The sequence below is a fragment of the Paralichthys olivaceus genome, chromosome 3, assembly GCF_024713975.1.
Source record: "Paralichthys olivaceus isolate ysfri-2021 chromosome 3, ASM2471397v2, whole genome shotgun sequence".
Lineage (NCBI taxonomy): Eukaryota > Metazoa > Chordata > Actinopteri > Pleuronectiformes > Paralichthyidae > Paralichthys > Paralichthys olivaceus.
Window position 1 is genome coordinate 27,961,099 of NC_091095.1, and position 21,860 is coordinate 27,982,958.

Here is a 21,860-nt window from a genome sequence, read left to right on the forward strand (position 1 = left end):
CCTCAGTTTTTTTTGCAAGTTCTGAGGCCCGAATGTTGCTTTGCAGCTCCAGTTCCCTCCTTCCCTGAATAGCAATAGCTTTATGACCTTGTTCAATGATAAAATTCTAACTATTAGAAATACAATTTACAATCTCCTGCCATCAGTTGACACTAATACACCATCAAGCTCATAAATCTCAGAAAGAGCTGAGAATCCTAATCAAATCTCTTCTCAAAAACCCCACCCTGGACCCGGAGGTTTAAGCTAGAAACAGACCAATATCCAACCTCCCTTTCCTGTCTAAAATCCTTGAGAAGGTTGTAGCCAATCAGCTGTGTGAGTTTCTCCAGGAAAGTAATGTATATGAAGACTTTCAGTCAGGGTTTAGAGCTCATCACAGCACAGAGACAGCCCTAGCAAAAGTCACTAATGACCTTCTAATAGCTTCAAATCAAGGGTTTGTGTCTGTCCTTGTCCTGTTAGATCTCAGTGCAGAATTTTACACTATCGATCATCCAATTTTATTACAGCGACTAGAACAGTTAATTGGCATTAAATGAACCACCCTTAACTGTTTTAAATCCTATTTTTCAGATCGCAAATAAATGATGAACCATCTATGCGCACCAAAGTTAACCATTGTGTTCCACAGGGTTCTGTGCTCTGCCCAATTTTATTCTCATTGTATATGCTTCCACTCGGAAACATTATCAGGACACACTCGGTAAATTTCCACTGCTATGCGGGTGGCACCCAGTTATACTTATCAATAAAACCAGAAATTTGATTGATTGATTGTCATAAGACACACAAAATATTAACTCATATCTTAACTATCAATGATTGATTTGATTAAAAACAAAAATGTAAAAGGCCTGTGATTAATTTTAAATTCCAACCATGTGTTCATCAAAATGCTCCCAGTCAATCAATCAATCAATCGAATTGTATTTGTATAGCCCATATTCACAAATCACAATTTGTCTCATAGGGCTTTAACAAGCAGTCTTGTTGTAATCATAGGCCATGATCAGCAGCCACCAGGATCAGGATCCACCTGGTATGGTATGCCATCATAGTCAACAATCTATCGTGATTCAATGCCGCCATCAGGATCCACCATCAGCTGCCACCTCAATCATGGTGCACCACCATTATCAGATGCAAACATGATACAGGATCCACAATTACTATCATGATCAGCCAGAATGATACAGGATTTGCAATTATGGTCACGATCTCTGATTCATGATCCATCATCATAATCCACGATGTGGCTGCAGCTGTGGCCCTGGATCTGCGAACGATAAGGCATAGGGACTCCTATGAACATTCTAGACCTGTAGCAGCATAACTAAGAGCAGGTCTAAGAGCAGGTCTAAGATAAGCCTGGACCAGCTCTAACTATAAGCTTTATCATAAAGGAAGATTTTAAGCCTACTCTTACACGTAGAGAGGGTTTCTGCCTTTCGAACTGAAACTGGGAGATGATTTCACAGGAGAGGAGCCTGATAGCTGAAAGCTCTGGCTCCTACTCTACTTTCAGAGACTTTAGTGACAACAAGTAAGCCTGAAATCTGGAAGCGCGGTCTTCTAGTGGGACGATATGGTACTATGAGCGCTTTAAGGTATGATGGTGCCAAATCACTTGTAGGTGAGGAGGAGAATTTTAAATTCTATCCTCGATTTAACTGGAAGTCAGTGCAGTGAAGCTAATTATGTGGTCTTTTTTCCTGGTTCTTTTCAAGACACGTGCTGCAGCATTTTGGACAAGCTGTAGAGTCTTCAACAACTTACTGCTGGACTATTTTTTCTGCATCTTTTGCAGACAGAACATGTCTGATTTTTGATATGTTACACAAGTGAGAGAAGGCAGTCCTAGAAATTAGTTTTAAGTGAGAATCAAAGGACAAAGATGACTCCCAAATTGTTGACTGTTTCGTTGGAAGCAAGGACAATGTCATGTAGCACAGCTATATCATTAGATAATGTATCTCTAAGGTGTTTAGAGCCAAGTATTCAAACTTCTATTTTATCTGAGTTTAATATGAGAAAATTGCGGGTCATCCAGGTTTTTGTCCATGAAACATTCTTGAATTTTAGTAAATTGATCACATTGGTTTTATTGATGGGTATAACTGGTTGTTATCCACATAGCAGTGAAAATGTACAGAAATTGTTGCAGGCAGTTCAGGGAAGAATTGCAACAGGTCCTTGGGGGCAGTAAGGAGCTACCCGAGGACTTGGAAAGTACAGCTAAGGTAGTGAGAGAAACTGGCAAGAAGGTGTTTTGTGTTTCTTCCGGTCAGAGGAAAGAAGTCAAGGAAAGTTGGTGGTGGAATGAGGAAGTTCAGGAGACCATCCAGAAGAAGAAGGCAGCAAAGAAAATGTGGGATAACTAGAAAGATGAAGGAAGTAGGCAGGAGTACTGTGAGGCTAGTCGCACAGCGAAGATAGCAGTAGCAAAAACAAAGGCTGAAGCCTATGATGAGTTGTATGAGAGGCTAGACAGTAAAGAAGGAGAAAAGGACTTGTATCGTTTGGCTAAACAGAGAGACAGAGCTGGAAAGGATGTACAGCAGGTTAAGGTGATAAAGGATAGAGAGGGAAACGTATTAGTGAGTGACCAGAGTGTGCTGAGTAGATGGAAGGAGTATTTTGAAGAACTGATGAATGAGGAAAATGAGAGAGAGAGGAGGACAGAGGGGAGACAGATAGTGGATCAGGAAGTGCAGAGAATTAATTCAATTCAATTCATTTTTATTTGTATAGCGCCAAATCATAATATCTCAAGGCACTTTACATAGAAGGTCAGGACCTTAAAATCAAAATATAAAGAAACCCAACAGTTCCCACAATGAGCAAGCACTTTGGCGACTGTGGAGAGGAAAAACTCCCTCATTAACAAGAAGAAACCTCTAGCAGAACCAGGCTCAATGTGGGTGGTCATCTGCCTCGACCAGTTGGGGTGAGCAAAGAAAACGGGGGAAGGAGATGAGAGATGGGTGGAAAAGAGGGGAGAGAAGAGAGAGGGATAGTGGAAAGGGGGAAGTAGGTGAGAGAAAGACCAGGGACACTTGCAGCATTTTGGACCAACTGGAGACTTTTTACCAATTTCCTGGGGCATCCTGATAATAAGGAATTACAGTAATGTAATCAAGAGGTAACAAATGCGTGGAATAGTTTTTCAGCATCCTTCTGAGACAGGATGTTTCTAATTTTGTTAACATTACACAGGTGGAAGAAAGCTCTCCTAGAGACTTGACATGTCCTGGTCAAACATAACTCCAAGGTTCCTCACAGTTGAGCTGGGGGCAAAGCTGACACCATCCAATGTAACTATCTGATCAGACAGTGATTCTCTAAGATGTTTAGGGCCGATTACAACGACCTCAGTTTTGTCTGAATTTAGAAGTAAGAAGTTTTGGGTCATCCAGGCCTTGATGTTCTTGAGACATTCCTGAAGTTGAACTAAGTGATTAGATTCATCATGCTTCAGTGAAATGTACAGCTGGGTGTCATCTGCGTAACAATGGTAGTGTATGTGGTGCTTTCTCATGATGTTGCCTAAGGGGAGCATGTATAATGTGAAGAGTATCGGTCCAAGGACAGACCCCAAGACTAACTTGCGTGTGCATGGAGGGGTCATTATTGACATTAACAAATTGAAATCTATCTAATAAATATGATTTAAACCAGTCTAGTGCAGTTCCTCTGATCCCTATATGTTGTTCTAGTCTCTGTAACAGGATCTTGTGATCTTTGGTGTCAAATGCTGCACTAAGATCCAACAGGACGAGTACAGAGACAAGTCCATCATCTGAAGCCAGAAAAAGGTCATTAGTGACTTTCAATAGTGCTGTTTCTGTGCTCTGATGGATTCTAAATCCTGACTGAAATTTGTCCAGCAAACCGTTACTATCTAAGTAATCACACAGCTGGTTAGCAACGGCTTTTTCTAAGATTTTTGAAATGAAGGGCAGGTTTGATATGGGTCTATAATTAGTTAAAACCTCTGGATCAAGTGCAGGCTTTTTCAGCAGAGGTTTAATAACAGCTACCTTAAAAGCTTGTGGTACATAGCCGGTTAACAAAGACATGTTAATCTGATTTAATATGGAACTGTCAATCAGGGGGAAAATTTCCTTAAAAAGTCCAATTGGGACCGAATCTAATTGACAAGTTGTTGGTTTACATGATGAAACTAATGAGGTCAGTTCAGGAAGGTCAATAGAATAAAATTTGTTCAAACATAAATCTGGTTCTATGGTTTCAGGACCAGGCAATGTTTCTATGTATGTGATATTCATTGGAAGGAGGTGATGGATTTTATCCCTGATGGTTATAATTTTATTTGTAAAGAAGCTCATGAAATCATTGCTTCTCAGGGTTAGAGGAATAGATGGGTCAGTAGAGGTGTGACTTTCTGTCAGCCTGGCTACAGTGCTGAAGAGGAACCTGGGGTTGTTCTTATTTTCTTCTATTAATAATGAATAATAAGAAGTTCTGGCATTTCTAAGTGCTTTCTTGTAACATATCAAGCTATCCTTCCAGGCTAGGTGAAAGTCATGATTATTGGTGGAACGCCCACTTCCTCTCTAGTTTCCGCGATGTCTGTTTTAGAACACGTGTCTGAGAATTATACCACGGTGCTGATCTCCTCTGATTTGCCTTCTTCTTTTTTAAAGGGGCGACAGCGTCAAGGATAGTTTTTAATGAAGGTGCTGTACTCTTAACAAAGTTATCAACTAATGTGGGGGTAAAGTTTTGATAACTTTCCTGTATTGTACTGACACATGGCTGAGAGGTAAGTGTAGAGGGAAGCAGTTCTTTAAATTTGTTCACAGTTTTATCAGATAAACACCGACTATAATAGAATTTCTGTCCAGAATGGGTGTAATTAGTAATTGTAAATTCAAATGTAATTAAAAAATGGTCGGAGAGAAGAGGGTTCTGTTAAAATATTACCACATTTTCAATGTCTATGCCATATGTCAGAACAAGATCAAGAGTGTGATTCAGACAGTGGGTGGGTTTATTCACATGTTGAATGAAACCAATCGCGTCTATTATTGATTTGAAAGCTGAACTAAGGCTGTCGTTGGCAACATCTACATGAATGTTGAAATCCCCTACTATAATTATTTTATCTGTCCTAAGAACTACTTCTGATAGAAATTCATAGAATTCAGATGGAAATTCTGAGTAAGGGGCAGGCGGACGATATATGATAACTAGATGAATTGGTTTATGTGATTTCAGGCTCGGATGAATGAGGCTGATTATAAGATTTTCAAAGTAGTTATAGTTCTTTTGGTCGAGGGTTGACAGATTTGAAGATTGCTGCAACCCCTCCACCTCTACCTGTGCTACGAGGAGTATGAGTATTAATATAGCTTGGGGGCGTCGCTTCATTCAAGCCTACATATTCTCCATCTTGCAGCCAGGTTTCTGTTAAACATGTAACTTGGTTAAAAACATTAAGCAATATCATTTCATCCAAGCATATAAATAGTATGATTAAAAAGGTTGAAATTCATTAAAATGTTATAAAAATGTTAAAAGCAGTTTAGTAATATTATATGTTTTGTTTATTGTTTTATTTGAAAGCTGATGTATCTGTGTAAAACTGTATGAACTGGCATTTATGGGGTTAATAGAGAGTGGCCAGAATGTGACATCTCAGGTGTGGGTTTTTTTTCGGGGTACAGGAGAAGAAAGGGAGAGGGCAGAGGTAGAGGACACAGAAAAATAGTGGAGAAAAAGTGTAACAAAAAGAGACTGTGGAGCAAGTATAAGAAACCAGGTTGTGGAGGCGTTCAACCCGGACTCTCCAGAGGACTCTATGGTGACTATTATGTTTGTTTGAGTGAACTACTCAACTCGTTACGAGAGGACGACGTGGAGCTAGCAGCTAACGCAGTAGCTAGTAGATCGGCAGGATTTTGTGGACGCTGGTGTCGCTAACTTCACGTTTCTCAGAATAGAGGTCGGTCATGTGGAGGATGCTGCTGCTTTAATAGTATTTTATTATTATTCAATTATACTGGTATATCATATTATATAGATAGAACAAGATATTTACAATTGGTTTATTAAAAATGCTTTTCAGTAAAAGTGAATAACAATAACTCCAATAACAAATGATAATTTTATTCAAAATGTATTTATTCAAAATGCTTGAGTCAACAATTCCTGTAATGAATGAACAGCACAATGAAAGAAATAATGTCGCATCTTAACATCCTTGACTTAACAAGTTAACAATAACTCTGAACTCAAAATAACACTCACTTAGCCTCAGTAATGAACAAAATAAAGTCTGTTTTGTAGGGCTATTGGGGGGGGGGGGGGGTAATAAATAACAAATGAGCTCATTTACAATCAGGTAGCCTATTGGAGAAAATGAATTAACAAATGAGCATAATACAAAAAAAACCCTCTTGTAAACTCAAAAAAATAACTTAAAATATACAAAAAAAAAAAAAAAAAAAAATCAACACACCATCTTAACTTCCCTGCTTAATCCTCATCTCCCTCTTCATCTGTTTTGTCCTCCTCTTCGTCTGGTTTTTCTTCCTCGTCCTTCTTTGCCCATTTGTATTTTGCTGTAGAGCTGATCTTCTTCAGCAGTGTCTTGTGGCCCAACATGTACGTGTGAAAGTCCTTGCATGACATATCTTTGAGATTGTATTGCACAAATAGGATCCCTTTCAAAGATTGAACTGAGAGCTGGTTCCTCTTCTTTGTCCACTGGCTCTGCATCAGTGAAAACACTCTCTCCACATTTGCATTATGTGGAGAATATTCCTGGGAATAGAGAGAGCCACCTGGTTTTGCTGTGTGACAGCATCCTCCTGTATTCCACATCCACAAAATCGCAGTACTCTTTGAGGGACTCTGTGCGCACAGTGTATATGTGGAAGTACTGGTAGATTTTGAAAATGATATTTTCAATGTCCGCATTAAGCCTATCTGCCCCGTGATGGACACAGTTGTTAAGGATATGTGCTGGGCATCCCACGCCAATCAATGTTTTGTTTTGTAGCAGTCTCTTCAAATTTGCAAACACATTATTTCCCCCTTCGTCACGCCGAGTTCCACCAAAATTGGTGTTGCAATTGTCGCCGGTAAATGCGACGCATTTGGAGGCCAAATTGTTTTTCGTCAATGTTTGCATTAAGTAATTGGCGATGGTCGTTGCAGTCTCGTTGGGTGTATCTTGCACTTCAATTAGTTTACTCTGAACACCACCCGCCTTCCAATCAAAATACTGAATAATGATGGGGAAGATTTTCACCGCACCATGATTGCTCCCATCAGTACTTACACCACAATAAGGGATGTCTTTTAGTGCTTTGTGCGCCACTTCTACAGAATGCGGTGCCAGTACACTATCAACAATAGCCTCGGTCTTAGTTTGGGCACAACTAAACTTTTTAGCAGTGTCTGAATCGGGGAGGGACTTTTTGAGCAATGCACTAGTGCAGTCCATGGATCTGTAACTGTTGTGGTGTTTCACTGTGTGAAATGACCATGCAGCCTCCGCTGCATTCACTGCATCCTCGTTCCCTGGTCTGAGAAAGTACTGTGTGATCGAGCTAGCACTACCCTCACCTCGGACAGCTGTTTTGTGCTTCTCGGTGTCCAGGTGGATTTTCAGATCTCTTGCACCTCCATTAGACACCGAGACATATGTGCCTGCTTTGCACACTGTGCACAAGGCTTCCCATTTGTCTCGACCCGGTCTGAAAGCCGGGAAACTCTTTTGTAATTCGTCGGTAAACGAGCACTTGTGCTTCGGCATGTTGCTTGCGTATGACTGACAGTCACGTTGTCTACGTTCTGATTAATAGGGCTGACAGCATAGGGGCGGGGATTAGGCTACGTCACACGCAGCACCGTGGGCAGTGCCCTAATGCATGTAAATGTAATGGTCCAAAGAAGGTAATTTTAAAAACCAGGACATTTCCTCACTTTCTAAAAATAACCCGGGACACCCGGGACAGGACGTGAAATACGGACATGTCCCGGGAAATACGGACGTATGGTCACCCTAGTGCAGAGCCGCGATTCAAAATGATTAATCCTCGCCTCCATCCTGGCAAATAAGTTGAGTTGGGTGTGTAAGGAATTGTACAACTGTAAATGTGACTCAAAGTTAGCTTCAGCGAGACAGAGAGTAGCAGAATAGAGAGACGAAAGAGAGGAATTCAACACACGGAGTTCAATACACGGACACCGGAAGTGACACAATACACTCACCGCAATACGTCAGCACGTCTCTCAGTAATTAGTAAGGTGGAAGTGAGGTCAGCTTTAAAGAGGATGAAGAATGGAAAGGCGGTTGGTCCAGATGACATACCTGTGGAGGTATGGAGATGTTTAGGAGAGAAAGCAGTTGACTTTTTGACCAGGTTGCTTAACACATCATGGAGAGTGAGAGGATGCCTAATGAGTGGAGAAGGAGTGTACTGGTCCCCATTTTTAAGAATAAGGGTGACGTGCAGAGCTGCAGTAACTACAGAGGTATAAAGTTGATCAGTCACACCATGAAGGTTGAAAGAGTTGTTGAAGCGAGGCTAAGGCGAGAGGTTCAGATCAGCGAGCAGCAGTTTGGTTTCATGCCCAGAAAGAGTACCACAGATGCAATATTTGCTTTGAGAGTGTTGGTAGAGAAGTACAGAGAAGGTCAGAAGGAGCTGCACTGGGATCTGGAGAAAGTATATGATAGGGTGCCAAGAGAGGAACTGTGGTACTGTATGAGGACGTCAGGGGTGGCTGAGAAGTATATCAGGGTGGTGCAGGACATGTATGAGGACAGTGAGACAGTGGTGAGGTGTGCAGTCGGAGTGACAAATGGGTTCAAGGTGAGGGTAGGGTTACATCAGGGATCAGCTCTGAGCCCCTTCTTGTTTGCAATGGTGATGGACAGGTTGAGAGATGAGGTCAGGCAGGAGGCTCCATGGACCATGATGTTTGCAGATGACATTGTAATCTGTGGTGAGAGTAGAGAGCAGGTAGAAGAGAACCTGGAGAGGTGGAGGTTTGCACTGGAGAGAAGAGGAATGAAGGTCAGTAGAGACAAGACAGACAACATATGTGTGAATGAGAGGGAGGCAGGTGGACAGGTGAAGATGCAAGGAGTAGAGGTTGTTAAGGCGGATGACTTCAAATATCTGGGGTCAACCATCCAGAGCAATGGACAGTATGGAAAAGAGGTGAAGAAGAGGGTGCAGGCAGGATGGAGTGGGTGGAAACAAGTGTCAGGACTGATGTGAGACAGAAGGATAGCAGCAAGAGTGAAAGGGAAGGTTTACAAGACAGTGGTGAGACCTGCTATGATGTACGCTTTAGAGACAGTGGCACTGTCTAAAAGACAGGAGGCTGAGCTGGAGGTGGCAGAGATGAAGAAGCTGAGGTTTTCATTGGGAGTGACAAGGATGGACAAGATTAGAAATGAGCAGATCAGAGGGACAGTGAAGGTAGAGCAGTTTAGAGATAAAGCTACAGAGGCCAGGTTGAGATGGTTTGGACATGTGTTGAGGAGGGGTAGTGGATATATTAGACAGAGGATGTTGGAGATGGAGCTGCCAGGTAGAAGGAAGAGAGGAATACCTCAGAGAAGGTTCATGGATGTAGTGAAGGAGGATATGGAGATGGTTGGTGTAACAGTAGAGGAGGCAGGGAATAGGATGAGATGGAGGCAGATGAACCGCTGTGGTGAAAAGGGAGCAGCCAAAAGATGAAGAAAAGTGTAAATGTACAGAAAATTTAAGAAGGGGGTTGTTCACCCTGTTCTATGTTTCCACCTGTGTGGAGTTTCAGGTCGAGGTTGGTAATTGGAGTGGAGACTGATGGAGCTCACTTTAAAAGGTCACCTGCCAATGCTGGTTTGGCATTGCCTTTTTCCTGGCTCCCAACACAACTGTGACTTACAGTACCTTGCTATAATCAGCTGCTGGTTTATCTCCTGCACTTTCCTTCAGTACAATTCAGGTTATGCTCCTCTCAGTCTATATGGGGCTGGATCGGGTATGCCCCATGTAAGATACATCTGATGGAGGGATAGAAATAATATTAATAATAATAATAACTTGAATTTATATAGTGTCAATCAAAAGACACAATGATGCTTTACATCAGTGGTCACCAACCTTTTAAATATATATATATACATTATATTTACATTACAAGATGATCTGATTTAATCCTTTCTCTTCATATTTTGACCTTTTTTCTCTACCCAATAAATTGCATATTTGGTGGACTAAACACGCATAAATATTGCTGAAAGTTTGCACAAAATTCAGATGTTTGAGAAATTTACATGTGAAATGGGCGTGCCTTATTGACTCGATAGCGTCCCCTAAAGTCCAGCCCCTGCAGGAATTTGACCAATATGCATGAAAATAGTATATGCATATGTATCCTGTCTAGACGTACAAACAAGTCTGAGGACAAGTCTAAGGACCCATATTCCAAACCAAACAGGAAGTCAGTCGTTTTGGATTAAGTGGTCATTTTCAGTGATTCTCAAACATCAAATTTTCACAAACTCCTCCTGAGAATTAATCAGATCAACTTAAAATTTGGTCAGTCCAATCGACTTGATGATGAAAAGTTAAGCTCTTCCTGATTTTTTGAAACCCTCTGCAGAGCTCACCATTAAACACCCAAAGACAACTCCAGTCTGAGAAACTCTTTATTTCACATTTCGAGATAAATTTCCATTACAATGCATAGCTTTTTCATTTGATTTGGAAGTCTTAATGTTGAAAGGTGATGGATTGCCCTCCTATGGAACGCCAATGAACTCTGCTTATCTCTATGTGCTGCTGCTGAGTCTTCGACGCAGCAGAGAGGCAGGCTTGCTCTCTGTGTCCTCCACGTCACTTTCACATTCTCTCTGAAAGACAGAGCTAGAAGTTCAATATATGTTGTACTAGTTGGGTTCTGTGCCATATTCTGTGTTGGTTCTGATGCCGTTGTCAGGTTAGTTTTCTTTTATTTGGGAGGAAGTGTATTCAAAGTAACTATGGAGAGGAAATAACAGAAATTTAGCCTCAAATGTAGCCCCGCAGATGTGGCAGTGCACGTATTTAACTTTTGACCAAAAAATTGATTTGTGCCAAAATTAGTTAGGAGCACAGTGTGAGAGTACAGATTACACCCATAAGGCTACAGTTTAAAAAAGGCAAAGAAAGGTAAAAGAGGGCTTTTAATTTGAAACAATTAGGAAAGAAAAAGTCTGCCAACAAGCCAGTCAACAGAGTATTTCATGGATACAAAGGTTTTGATGCCCTATGGTTGGCCTATTTAACTAGTGGCTGTGACTTTAACATTTTTCTACGGCCTGTAAAACCTGCAGATCAGGCTTGCGTGTGTGTATGAGAAAACAAAGGTAGAGCAGCCTCTTTTTATTCTCTCCTCCACACAAACTTTAAAGCACAATTTGACTGAAGTGAAGAAATGTAAAATGCTAATTGAGAACTTCCTAAAACCACTTGTTCAACAAACACAGTGTGCAAGAAACATGATTTACACCAACACAGTGTGCTGGTTAAGGTAATGAAAGCTGTCTGTAGTCTAGGTGATCATGTTACTGTGATATCCTCTAGAAACAGTCATCATGTCAGATCCAAAGCATGTCTTATAAAGTTAAATTGTTTTTTAAGATTTTATGCCCTAAGACACCCTACAACTCCACAGCTTGTTGTCTGAGCTACTTCAATCAGAGCCAATGAGTCTTAAAGGCTCAACGGTACGATGGATAAGATTTTACTATGTTCATCTTGTTTTCATTAAGACAGTATTTACCATATTTACATTAAGTTGCTGCACATCTCCAACTCCTTACATCTGATTATCCATAATGCTTTATACACTGTTGTGTTGTATTCATGCCTAGATTTACATGTTTTATGAACCTATGAAGGTGAAATATATAGCATAAGCAGTCTGCATCAAATGGCGCATCGAATCATGTTGCCAGCATTGCTTGATTAGATCTGCACACACACACACACACAAACCGTGTTGTAAACATTTATTTGAAATAAAGAGTAAATATATTCAATTGTAATTTTCCCACTGTGCTCCTAAATTTTTTTGTACACGCCAGATTTTTTGTTTTATTCAGGAGCATGCAAAAATAGTTAGCATAGAACCCTGGGTCAGGGTTGAGAGGCGCATATATAGGTCAATACAAACCTATATAGTCAGAACCTACATTACTATATACCTTAGGTACATAGTTAGGTTGTTCATAGCCTTGTAGATATAAGTGTTTTATAGTTTAAATGAACAAACATTGGTAATCAGATGAAGATCCATTTAAAATTAACATTACAATTTCTTGCCATGTTTTAAATAATAAAAAAAATAATCACCTGCAGATTTTTGTTTTTTATCTTAGTTGAGTAAAGTGGTCTCACCTGTAGTGGATCTGGATCCGATCTGTCCTTACACAGCAGTTTAAGCTGGATGAGCCGGTTACACATTAGCACCATGTTATAGGACATCTAGGGTGGGGTAGGGGGGTGAAGAGAGAATGTTTTTTAAAACAGCTTGTCAGCTAGTCGTATAACCAACCAGAATGCCAGGACAGTACTTGGATGGAGCTGACATAGACCAACTTAGTGACATCTAACATTTTTATTTAACTTATTTCTAAATAGGACATGAAGCTGGCAGGTACGTAGCTAAGTTTTGAGGAACTAAAAACAGGCTAGTTATTTTTGTAATGTAATATTCATATTCTCAAACTGGAGAATCTGATGTTGCCATTGTCGTGGACATTGTGTTGGCTAGCCTTTAACCAGGTGAATACGCCCGAGCACCAGGACAAAACTGCTTTAAAAAAATACTGTACTGTAATGCACCTGATAAGTATTCTGCCATGTTGCGCAAAACTAGCAGCAGCAAACTCTGTGTAAACAAACACAGATGATCGTCAGCTGTCCTGCGGCTGCGTGCCTCAGTGACGTCACCCCAGTAAAACCCCGGGATGTAAACAAAGCAACTTGGACTCACAGTTGACTAGTGCTGGCGATTCATAGTAAATAAAGAGTTTCGCGGCAGATAATGCGTTATTTAGAGGCTGTATTGTGGATGCCCCAGTCACTTGCGTTGATATACGCCGATCGTGTGTGGATCTAAAAGCGTCCAAAGGACTCCAAGTTACTCCAAACCGTTATGGGTGAGTAGATCTACATACCATATACTGGAAATAAGGACCAGGTTGAAAAAAAAACTAACTTCTCCTTTAACGAGTATTGAGTAATAATAGAAATATACGAAGTGTTTGTTGATTTAATACACTTGTTAAATTGGGTTCTGACGTTGGGCTCATGATTTAACAAACTATGATATAATATAGTAAATAGAGTTTTGCACTGGGACTGAAGGACTGAGAACTGAGCTAGGATCATCTCGACGCTGCGATCAATCTGCTTTAAGCAGAGAAAAAAAGAGAGAGAGAGAGGAGTTCTCAACCACCAAAGGTAAGTAAAGGTAAGTAAATTTAAGTAAATTTAAGTATATTAGGGGTATAATTGGCTTTCTGATGTTAATAACAAAGAATTAAATCCTAAAATAAATAAAAACTAATTTTAAGAAAAGTAGATTAAAAAGAGAAGAACAGATTAAAATAAATTAGGGAATTTCTAATGTCTTTTCCCATATCAGCATAACATTGGTCTTCCAAATTTTGTATTCTGTTGAACAAACTAGGAGTTTAAATTGATAAATAAGAGTTGTGTTAAAACTGCTGAGACAACCTATTAAAGAAATGTAGGGATATTTGTACTGGAGCGTGTGAATTTTGGTTAACTGAAGTAAATATCAGGGATAGTTTACAGAAGGTAGGGATTGAACTAATCTCCACGTCTCAGTGTGTCCGAATAGATCCTGATCTGGACTGATCTGGAGGAAAACCACAGCCAGCAGCTGTGCAGTGTGATGACCAGCAGGACACTCAGCTGTTACCGGTGCAGAGGGCACAGGCGGCAGCTCCAGCCGTCCCTAGCCTCCATCCAGCCCTAGACCTTGTTGCAGCAGAGGAGGTGGACAGGCCTCCAGCATACATATGAGGCAGCACATATTCCACGGTGCACCTGGAAGGGGGCAATTTATGATTTGAATGCAACCCCGCAAGCACCGATGGTGGAGGTGGCTGCAGGAATGGAAACACTCTACAGACTATGGACATTCATCTCTCCCACAAGCGTTAAGTAGGAGAGCAGTATGAAGTGCAAGTGGAACCAGCACTGAACAGCAGAGACTGCTAATGACTGAGATGGGGACTCAGTATTTGAAAGTGGCAAGATCTGTCTCTGCACAGGAGCAGAGAATGGTGAATCCAGCATGGGGTCATGCTGATCATGCAGAAAAACTCTTGAACAGCAAGAAAAAGAAAAAGGCAATGCAGTTTACAGAGGGACTGCAAATGGCACAGCTGGCAGCATATCAAAACCAAGTCTGCGGGCACAAGAAAGGTTGTGGAAGGGGAGGAAGGGGACGTGGAAGAACTGACACCTGTTTTAGATGTGGCAAATTTGGACATTGGATCAGGGATTGCCCTGAGAACCAATTCACATAGTGCGATTGAGTAGCGGTGGAGCTGGGGACAGTGAAGGATTCATCTGGTGCAGACGCAGAGACAGAGAGAAAGTTTTCAACCTACGATATATTGGTTTACAAAAGTATTGTCAAATTCACAAATTACTCACAAATTATTTTTAAATTTCATTAGAGTTATATAATTGGTACTACAGGAACGTACATAGAGGAATCCAGATTTTACAAAGTGAACTGTTTGATCATAGAGGGATTTTATGGAAGGACAAAGTGAGGGAAAGCAATACTCAGGTATGTGTACATATCATATAATATGATATATAGTATAGGTATTTAGTGTCCTTTGTAGACAGGTATGTGTACATATTATATATTGCAGTTATGTACGTATGCACACCTTGCAGAGGCTAAATATAGGACACATTTCTATGTGTACCGTAAACTACCAAATAATAGCTTGGGTGTTTATTTGTTTCAATCACTTAACAGACCAGGCGTTAATTTGGGACCAGGTGGCAGTTAGGGACAGACGTTTAATTTCTTCCTCACAAGATCCTTCTGGGCAATAGTTGTACGTCTTCTGCAAGTGAAGTTGTTGCGGCGGAGGAAACGATTTAGCCAACCAGCACTCGCGGCAAACTCCTCATCTCTGCTGTCACTCACGGTGGCGTACATTTGTTTCGCCATCGCCCTGATCATTTTGCGGGACACTCTCTCGTGGCGTGCCCGTTTGCTGATAACCCATTCACGCATGTTTATCTCAAGCTGCGCGTTAGCCTTCTTCCTACCTCCACCAGGCACCTGGCCCTTTTGCTGTCCTACTCGGACAGACGCTGAAGCTCAGTTTTATTTTTTCGCCAATCTCTCACTCTCTTGGGGTCGACGGGCACGTCTTTTTTGCAGCACCAGAGCCATGGCAATCATCAGAAAGCAAGCACATTACGTGAAAAAGGCGAAGAAGAAAAACGTGCAGTGTCAGTGGTCACTTGTTCTTTGATTTTTTTGTAAATAATTTAGACCCGTCATTTATTTGGAACCAGCGTTTATTTATCTAAATATACACCTGCACCCGGCATTTAAAGGGGACCCTGCGGTTAATTGAAACCTGGTAATATAAGGTATATTATTATTATTATAATATACAGTTGCTGCCATTATTACTATATACTGTTATTTGTATTATATACTGTTGTTATACTAGTGTTGTATATATATATACAGTCATGTTCATAATAATAGCAGTGTGTTTTAAAAAGTGAGTAAACCTCAAAATTCTTCAAATAAATTTTATTTTAATGAACACAAATGCATTGGGGTCACTGCACATTATATTTCAAAGCAAGGAAATTGGGAAAAGTAATTGAATTTGATAATATATATATATATTTTTTTTTTTACAGAAAGTCAAGAAATATGTTCAAAAAAATAGCAGTGTTGTCATTTTTCTTTACAAACTCAAAAATGTACTGTATAAACTAAGAAATGCTTGAAGATTCAACTTTCCTGAGAATCATAAACTAATATTTAGTTGCATAAGGTCCGGGGATTGTGCTGGCCACTCCATTACTTGAATTCTGTTTGTCTGGAACCATGATTTTGCTCGCTTGCTGGTGTGTTTGGGGTCATTGTCTTGTTGAAACGCCCATTTCAAGGGCATTTCCTTTTCAGCATACGGCAACATGACTTCTTCCAGTATTCTGATGTACTCAAACTGATCCATGATCCCTGGTATGTGATAAATAGGACCAACACCATAGTACGAGAAACATCCCCATATCATGATGCTTGCACCACCATGCTTCACCGTCTTCACTGTGTACTGTGGCTTGAATTCCGTGTTTGCAGGACGTCTGACAAACTGTCTGTGGCCCTTAGACCCAAAAAGAACAATCTTGCTCTCATCAGTCCACAAAATATTACGCCATTTCTTTTTAGGCCAGTCAATGTGTTCCTTGGCAAATTCTAACCGTTTCAGCACATGTATTTTTTTTAACAATGGGACTTTGCAGGGGCTTCTTGCTGGTAGCTTGGCTTCACATAGACGTAGTCTGATTGTTACAGTACTCACAGGCAAACTTAGATCTTCTTTGATCCTCCTGGAGCTGATCATTGGCTGAGGCTTTGCCATTTTGGTTATTCTCCGATCCATTCGAATAGTCGTTTTTCTTTTTCTTCCTCGTGTTTCTGGTTTTGGCTGCCATTTTAAAGCGTTTGATATCATTTTAGCTGAACAGCCTATCAATTTCTGCACTTCTTTATAGGTTTTCCCCTCTTTTATTAATTTCTTAATCAAAGAACGCTCTTCTTCTGAACAGTGTCTGGAGCGACCCATTTCACTCTGTTTTTAAGGTCAAATGCACAGCCAGCATTTGCAGAGTCAGTTGCCTTGATCCTTAAATAAGGGCCACCTGTTTGACACCTATTTTTTTCACGTAATCAATCACCTCACTAATTGAACTCAGCACTGCTATTTTTTTGAACACGCCCCTTTCAGTAAATGATTCAGTTTCACAGAATCAGCAGCATGCTCGTCATGCCTGTTGGGTCTGTTACTAAACCTTCTAGACACTTACTTGCAGTGTAGAAGTTGAAATTCTAACAAAAACAGTGATTTATCTTGCTAGTGATGTGGGAATGCTATTATTTTGAACACAACTGTATATATATTATTGTTATTATTATTATGTATTATATTATATACCATATATACTGTACTATTATTATATACTGTTTAGTAACAATGACATTACCATCATATCATCAGTACTATTACCATCATCTTGCCACTGCACCTTATCTACCTATTTATCTTGTGTTTTTTAAGTGCCCTTGTCCTATTCCGTGTTTTTATTGTTTTATTTTTTTCTACCTAAATTATCTTATTCTATTGTATTTTTATTGTGTCCAAATACAGAATTGCTATGACGACCTAATTTCCCTTTGGGGATGAATAAAGTAATTTATTTATCTATCATTCACAGCCATCAACTAAGATTGGTGTCTGACTGCTTCCTACCATGGAAATCAAGGAACTGAAGCGGCCACCACAGGTGATGTGTCTTAAAGAGGAATCTACGTCTGCTGCCCCCATGGGGGTTAGTTCCCCGTATATATGGAATATGTAGGGTGGAGAGATAGTGTTGACACAATAGAGAACATAGTTATAGCAGCAAGGGGGGGAGTGAAATTGTTGATGTTGTGGATATCTTTTTTCAATAGTTTCTTTCAGCTGTATGTACTGGTATTGACAGGGCAAGTTTTATGTTTGTTTGAGATGGTCAAAGGTCATGAGAGAGCTGTCACTCAAAAGGTGCCCCAGACTAGTTATTCCTTTCTGTTTCCATACAGAGAAGTTAATTGGTTCCTTGTTGATTGTGAATGTAGGGAAATGCAAGATTGGAAGGAGAAGTAAGTGAATTGTTAGTTTTCCATCAAGAAGTGAGGGTTATGGTGTTAAATTTGAAGTTTCTGTGGGTTTTTTCTACTTTATCTACAAGTGCAATATACTGAATCGGTAGGTCCTTACTGATGATCTGTTCCATATCAAGCTGGGAGGAATTAGTTATTTGTTCAGTGCCGATTGTACTGAAGTTGGTCAGAGAGGATGTAATGGTATAAATTTGGTATGTCAAAAACACCATATTGTTTGGGTTTTTGGAGTGTGGTTATTTCCATCCTGGGCCTTTAGTTTTTCCTGTTTAATGTGCTGATGGTTGAGTTCAGAGAGGAGAACCAGGCCAGAGATAGATTAACAGGGGTCATAAAAAATAAGTAGTTTACTTTTGGGAATATTTTGACTGTAGAAATGCGGCCAATTAAACCATGGGAGTTTATTCCATCTATCTAGATCTTCTTTCACGTGCTGTAGTGTTACTTTCTTTCAGGAAATTCTTTCAGTTTTGATTAGACATAGATTCCGTGATATTTACTAGCATATTATTTGTATGGTTAAGAGGTAAATCCCCCAGTCAAAGTGGCTTAGAGGCAGGGTCTCGGGCATAGACCAGTTAATAGAGTAGCAAGAAACCTTGCCAAATGTGTTGATCAGGCTGATCAACACATGTTGGTTTGTTGGTTTAATGCCTGTAATGCTGTTATGCTGTCTCATGGTTGAGGCGAGTGGTTCTATAACATGTTCAAACAATAATGGTGATAATGAACATCTTTGTCTAGTACCTCTATTTTTGTTGAAATGTCTGGATATATGTCCAATAGTTATTGACTTCTGCTGACTTTCTGCAGACTTTATACTAGGGGGCCAGGCACATAAAAACTCTTCAGACACTCTGGAGGCTCTCACTCAGACACTTGCACTCACATATACAACTCCTCCAGAGGAACTGCAGAGGAGTTCACTGTATGTTTGTTTGTTGATGTTAGTATGTACCACAATCACAGTATATTCAGGACTAAGTCTTGCAATTGAAAAACCTCTCTTCTAACCTGGCACTCTTATTCTTCATGCGTTGGCCTCAACAAAGAACATGCAGGGCCGCCATCTTTGTAGTTTTTTTTTTTGTTAATCACCACCTTGTTAATAGTACAGTTAATGAACTTTAACCCCACAATCTTGCCTAAAGTGCTTAACCCTAACCCCAACCTAAAGCCAATTCTAACTCTGACCCAAAACCAGGTCTTAACCCTCAAACAGCCCATTTAATTTGTGGGGACCATCCAAAATGTCATCACAACATTAAAATGTCCACACAATGATGGCATTGAACCAAAATTGGCCCTTATAACTATATAGCTAGACATTCGTGCATGCACAACACAGTTACATTTGTTAGATTAGATAGTTTTTCAATTTGTTATCTTTGAATAAATGTTTTTAAATATACGTGCTACCTCTATATAACTGCACAAGTGTGAATTTGCCAACTTCTACATCCTCAATAACTCAAAATCCTTCAACTTTGCTCACTTCTGATTAATTTAATTATTAATCAACAGTAGATTGATTGACATGATCCCACTCTGTAAACACTGTTGTAGGAAAAGCACATAAGGTCAGTTCTCAGTTAAATCCTGGTGCTAATGTGGAGAGATTGAAATAATATAGGTCAGCTGTGTGTAATATTACAGTGAGGGAGACTACAGAGGAAAGCAATTGTAGATAATTCACTCAAAACATGAAGGGACTGCATGTGTCTTTCTACTAACTTTTTTTGGTATATTTATCTGTTTATTTTGAAAACTGACTTGGTTCCTTGTTGCGTATACCCAGGGTTTGCCTGCTATTCAGCAGCAGCTCAGAGCTTCACATTTTACAACCTTTTTTGTGTAAGTACTGCTTTTCATTACTCATTTGTCATCCATTTACATGAACACACTCACCTTCCATTTCCTTTTAGCATTGAACTTTTTGAAGTTTTTCATATTGATTGAGGATCGATTCCTATTGGCCACCTGTTTACGTGTGATGGGCTGAAACAGACAACAGTATTTGGACTCATTATAAGCAACATGCAGTGACGCTCAGCAGCATTATACCACACACAAAAGAGCAGGTTTTTGGGCCTGAAAATAGTAGAATAATTTAGTGACCTTGATCCATGGATGAAGCAGACACTCCTCAGCTGTCATTCTCTCACTGCAACACACATCAACATACAACTATTGATAACAGGACTTGAGGGTAGTAATAATTAATGCTAAATACTAATTATCTTTGCTTAGTAAATACATGGGCATTGTGATTCCAGGATAAACATTTGAAGCATCAATCCAGAGATTTTTGTAATGATAGAAAACAGGAGCATTACAATGACACATCACATAGGCAGCTTGTTGACAGAAAAAAGCATCAGCAACTGAATCATGATAAGGTCTAAGTTTTGATCTTCAATTAAATGATCCAATGATTTCATGGAACCCCAAGATCAATCTTTAGAGTCCGTTTACAATCTATAACTTTTTCCTGTGGATATGTGAATGTTTGACCTTATTTGTTTCACATGGCCAGCCTGCTCATGCAAAGAGATTCAATTCAATTCAATTCAATTTTATTTATATAGCGCCAATTCATAATTTACATTATCTCAAGGCACTTTACATTTAAAGGTCAAGACCTTAAAACAACATTAACATAGAGAAACCCAACAGTTCCCACAATGAGCAAGCACAGGCGACTGTGGAGAGGAAAAACTCCCTCATTAACAGGGAGAAACCTCTGGCAGAACCAGGCTCAATGTGGGCGGTCATCTGCCTCGACCGGTTGGGGTGAGGAAAGAAAAGTAAGGGGGGAGGAAAGGAGAGATGGGTGGAAAGCGGGGGAGAGAAGAGAGAGATGAGGTGGAGAGAGAGAGACCGGTAACAATTTGGCACCATCAAAATCAAGGCTAACCATAACAATAACAATGTATAGATCTACAACATGACTAGATATATTAATGAATTGCTGAGTTCTTGTAATAAATGCAGACAATGGTGATGGTGGTCGTTGTGGTCCTGTAGTCCCGGTGCCGGAGTTATCTGAAACGAGATAGAGAGAAGAGCCAGAGGGACTATGGGAGGACAAAGTGACACTTTGACATGATGACATGTTAAAACTAATAAATAAATAAATAAATGAGTGTGGGGGGGCAGAGAGACAGAGAGACAGAGGGAAGTGAAGAAGTGCTCAGTGCATGATGGGCGTTCCCCCAGCAGTCTAAACCTATAGCAGCACAACTAAGGGATGGTTCAGGACTCACCTGATCCAGCCCTAACTATAGGCTTTGTCAAAGAGGAAGGTTTTTAGTTTTACTTTAAATGCTGAGACAGTGTCTACCTCCCGAACCCAGAGTGGGAGCTGGTTCCACAGGAGAGGAGCCTGATAGCTAAATGTTCTACCTCCTGCTCTACTCTTACAGACTCTTGGAACCACTAGAGAGCCTGTGTTTTGGGAACGAAGTGATCTACTTGGATAATAAGGTGTTATCAGCTCTTTGATATATGAGGGGGCGTGATTGTTGAGGGCTTTAAAAGTGAGGAGCAGGATCTTAAATTCTATTCTAAATTTTACTGGGAGCCAATGTAAGGAAGCTAAGACAGGAGTGATATGATCTCTCCTTCTAGTTCCTTTCAGCACTCGTGCTGCAGCATTTTGGACCAACTGGAGACTTTTAACAGTCTTCATGGAGCATCCTGCTAATAGAGAGTTGCAGTAATCTAATCTAGAGGTTACAAACGCGTGGACTAGTTTTTCAGCATCCTGCTTAGACAGGATGTTTCTAATTTTGTTAATATTGCGCAGATGGAAGAAAGCCGTCCTAGACACTAGTTTAATATGGGCGTCAAATGACATGTCTTGGTCG

At 40.2% G+C, this 21,860-nt stretch overlaps 1 protein-coding gene across 2 annotated transcripts in view; it reads right to left on the minus strand.

Moving 5' to 3' along the window:
• Positions 1 to 10,674: 10,674 nt before the first annotated feature.
• LOC109642198 (death-associated protein kinase 2) overlaps positions 10,675 to 21,860 on the minus strand; it is a 32,758-nt gene continuing 21,572 nt past the window's right edge. For both annotated transcript variants that reach the window (XM_069522774.1, XM_069522775.1), the window contains 4 exons: positions 20,110 to 20,155; positions 19,900 to 19,989; positions 12,420 to 12,506; positions 10,675 to 10,891 (listed from right to left, as the gene is read on the minus strand). In XM_069522774.1, the coding sequence (XP_069378875.1) occupies positions 10,811 to 10,891; positions 12,420 to 12,506; positions 19,900 to 19,989; positions 20,110 to 20,155 (304 nt within the window). In that variant the 3' untranslated portion in view covers positions 10,675 to 10,810. The remainder of the gene's footprint in view (positions 10,892 to 12,419; positions 12,507 to 19,899; positions 19,990 to 20,109; positions 20,156 to 21,860) is intronic.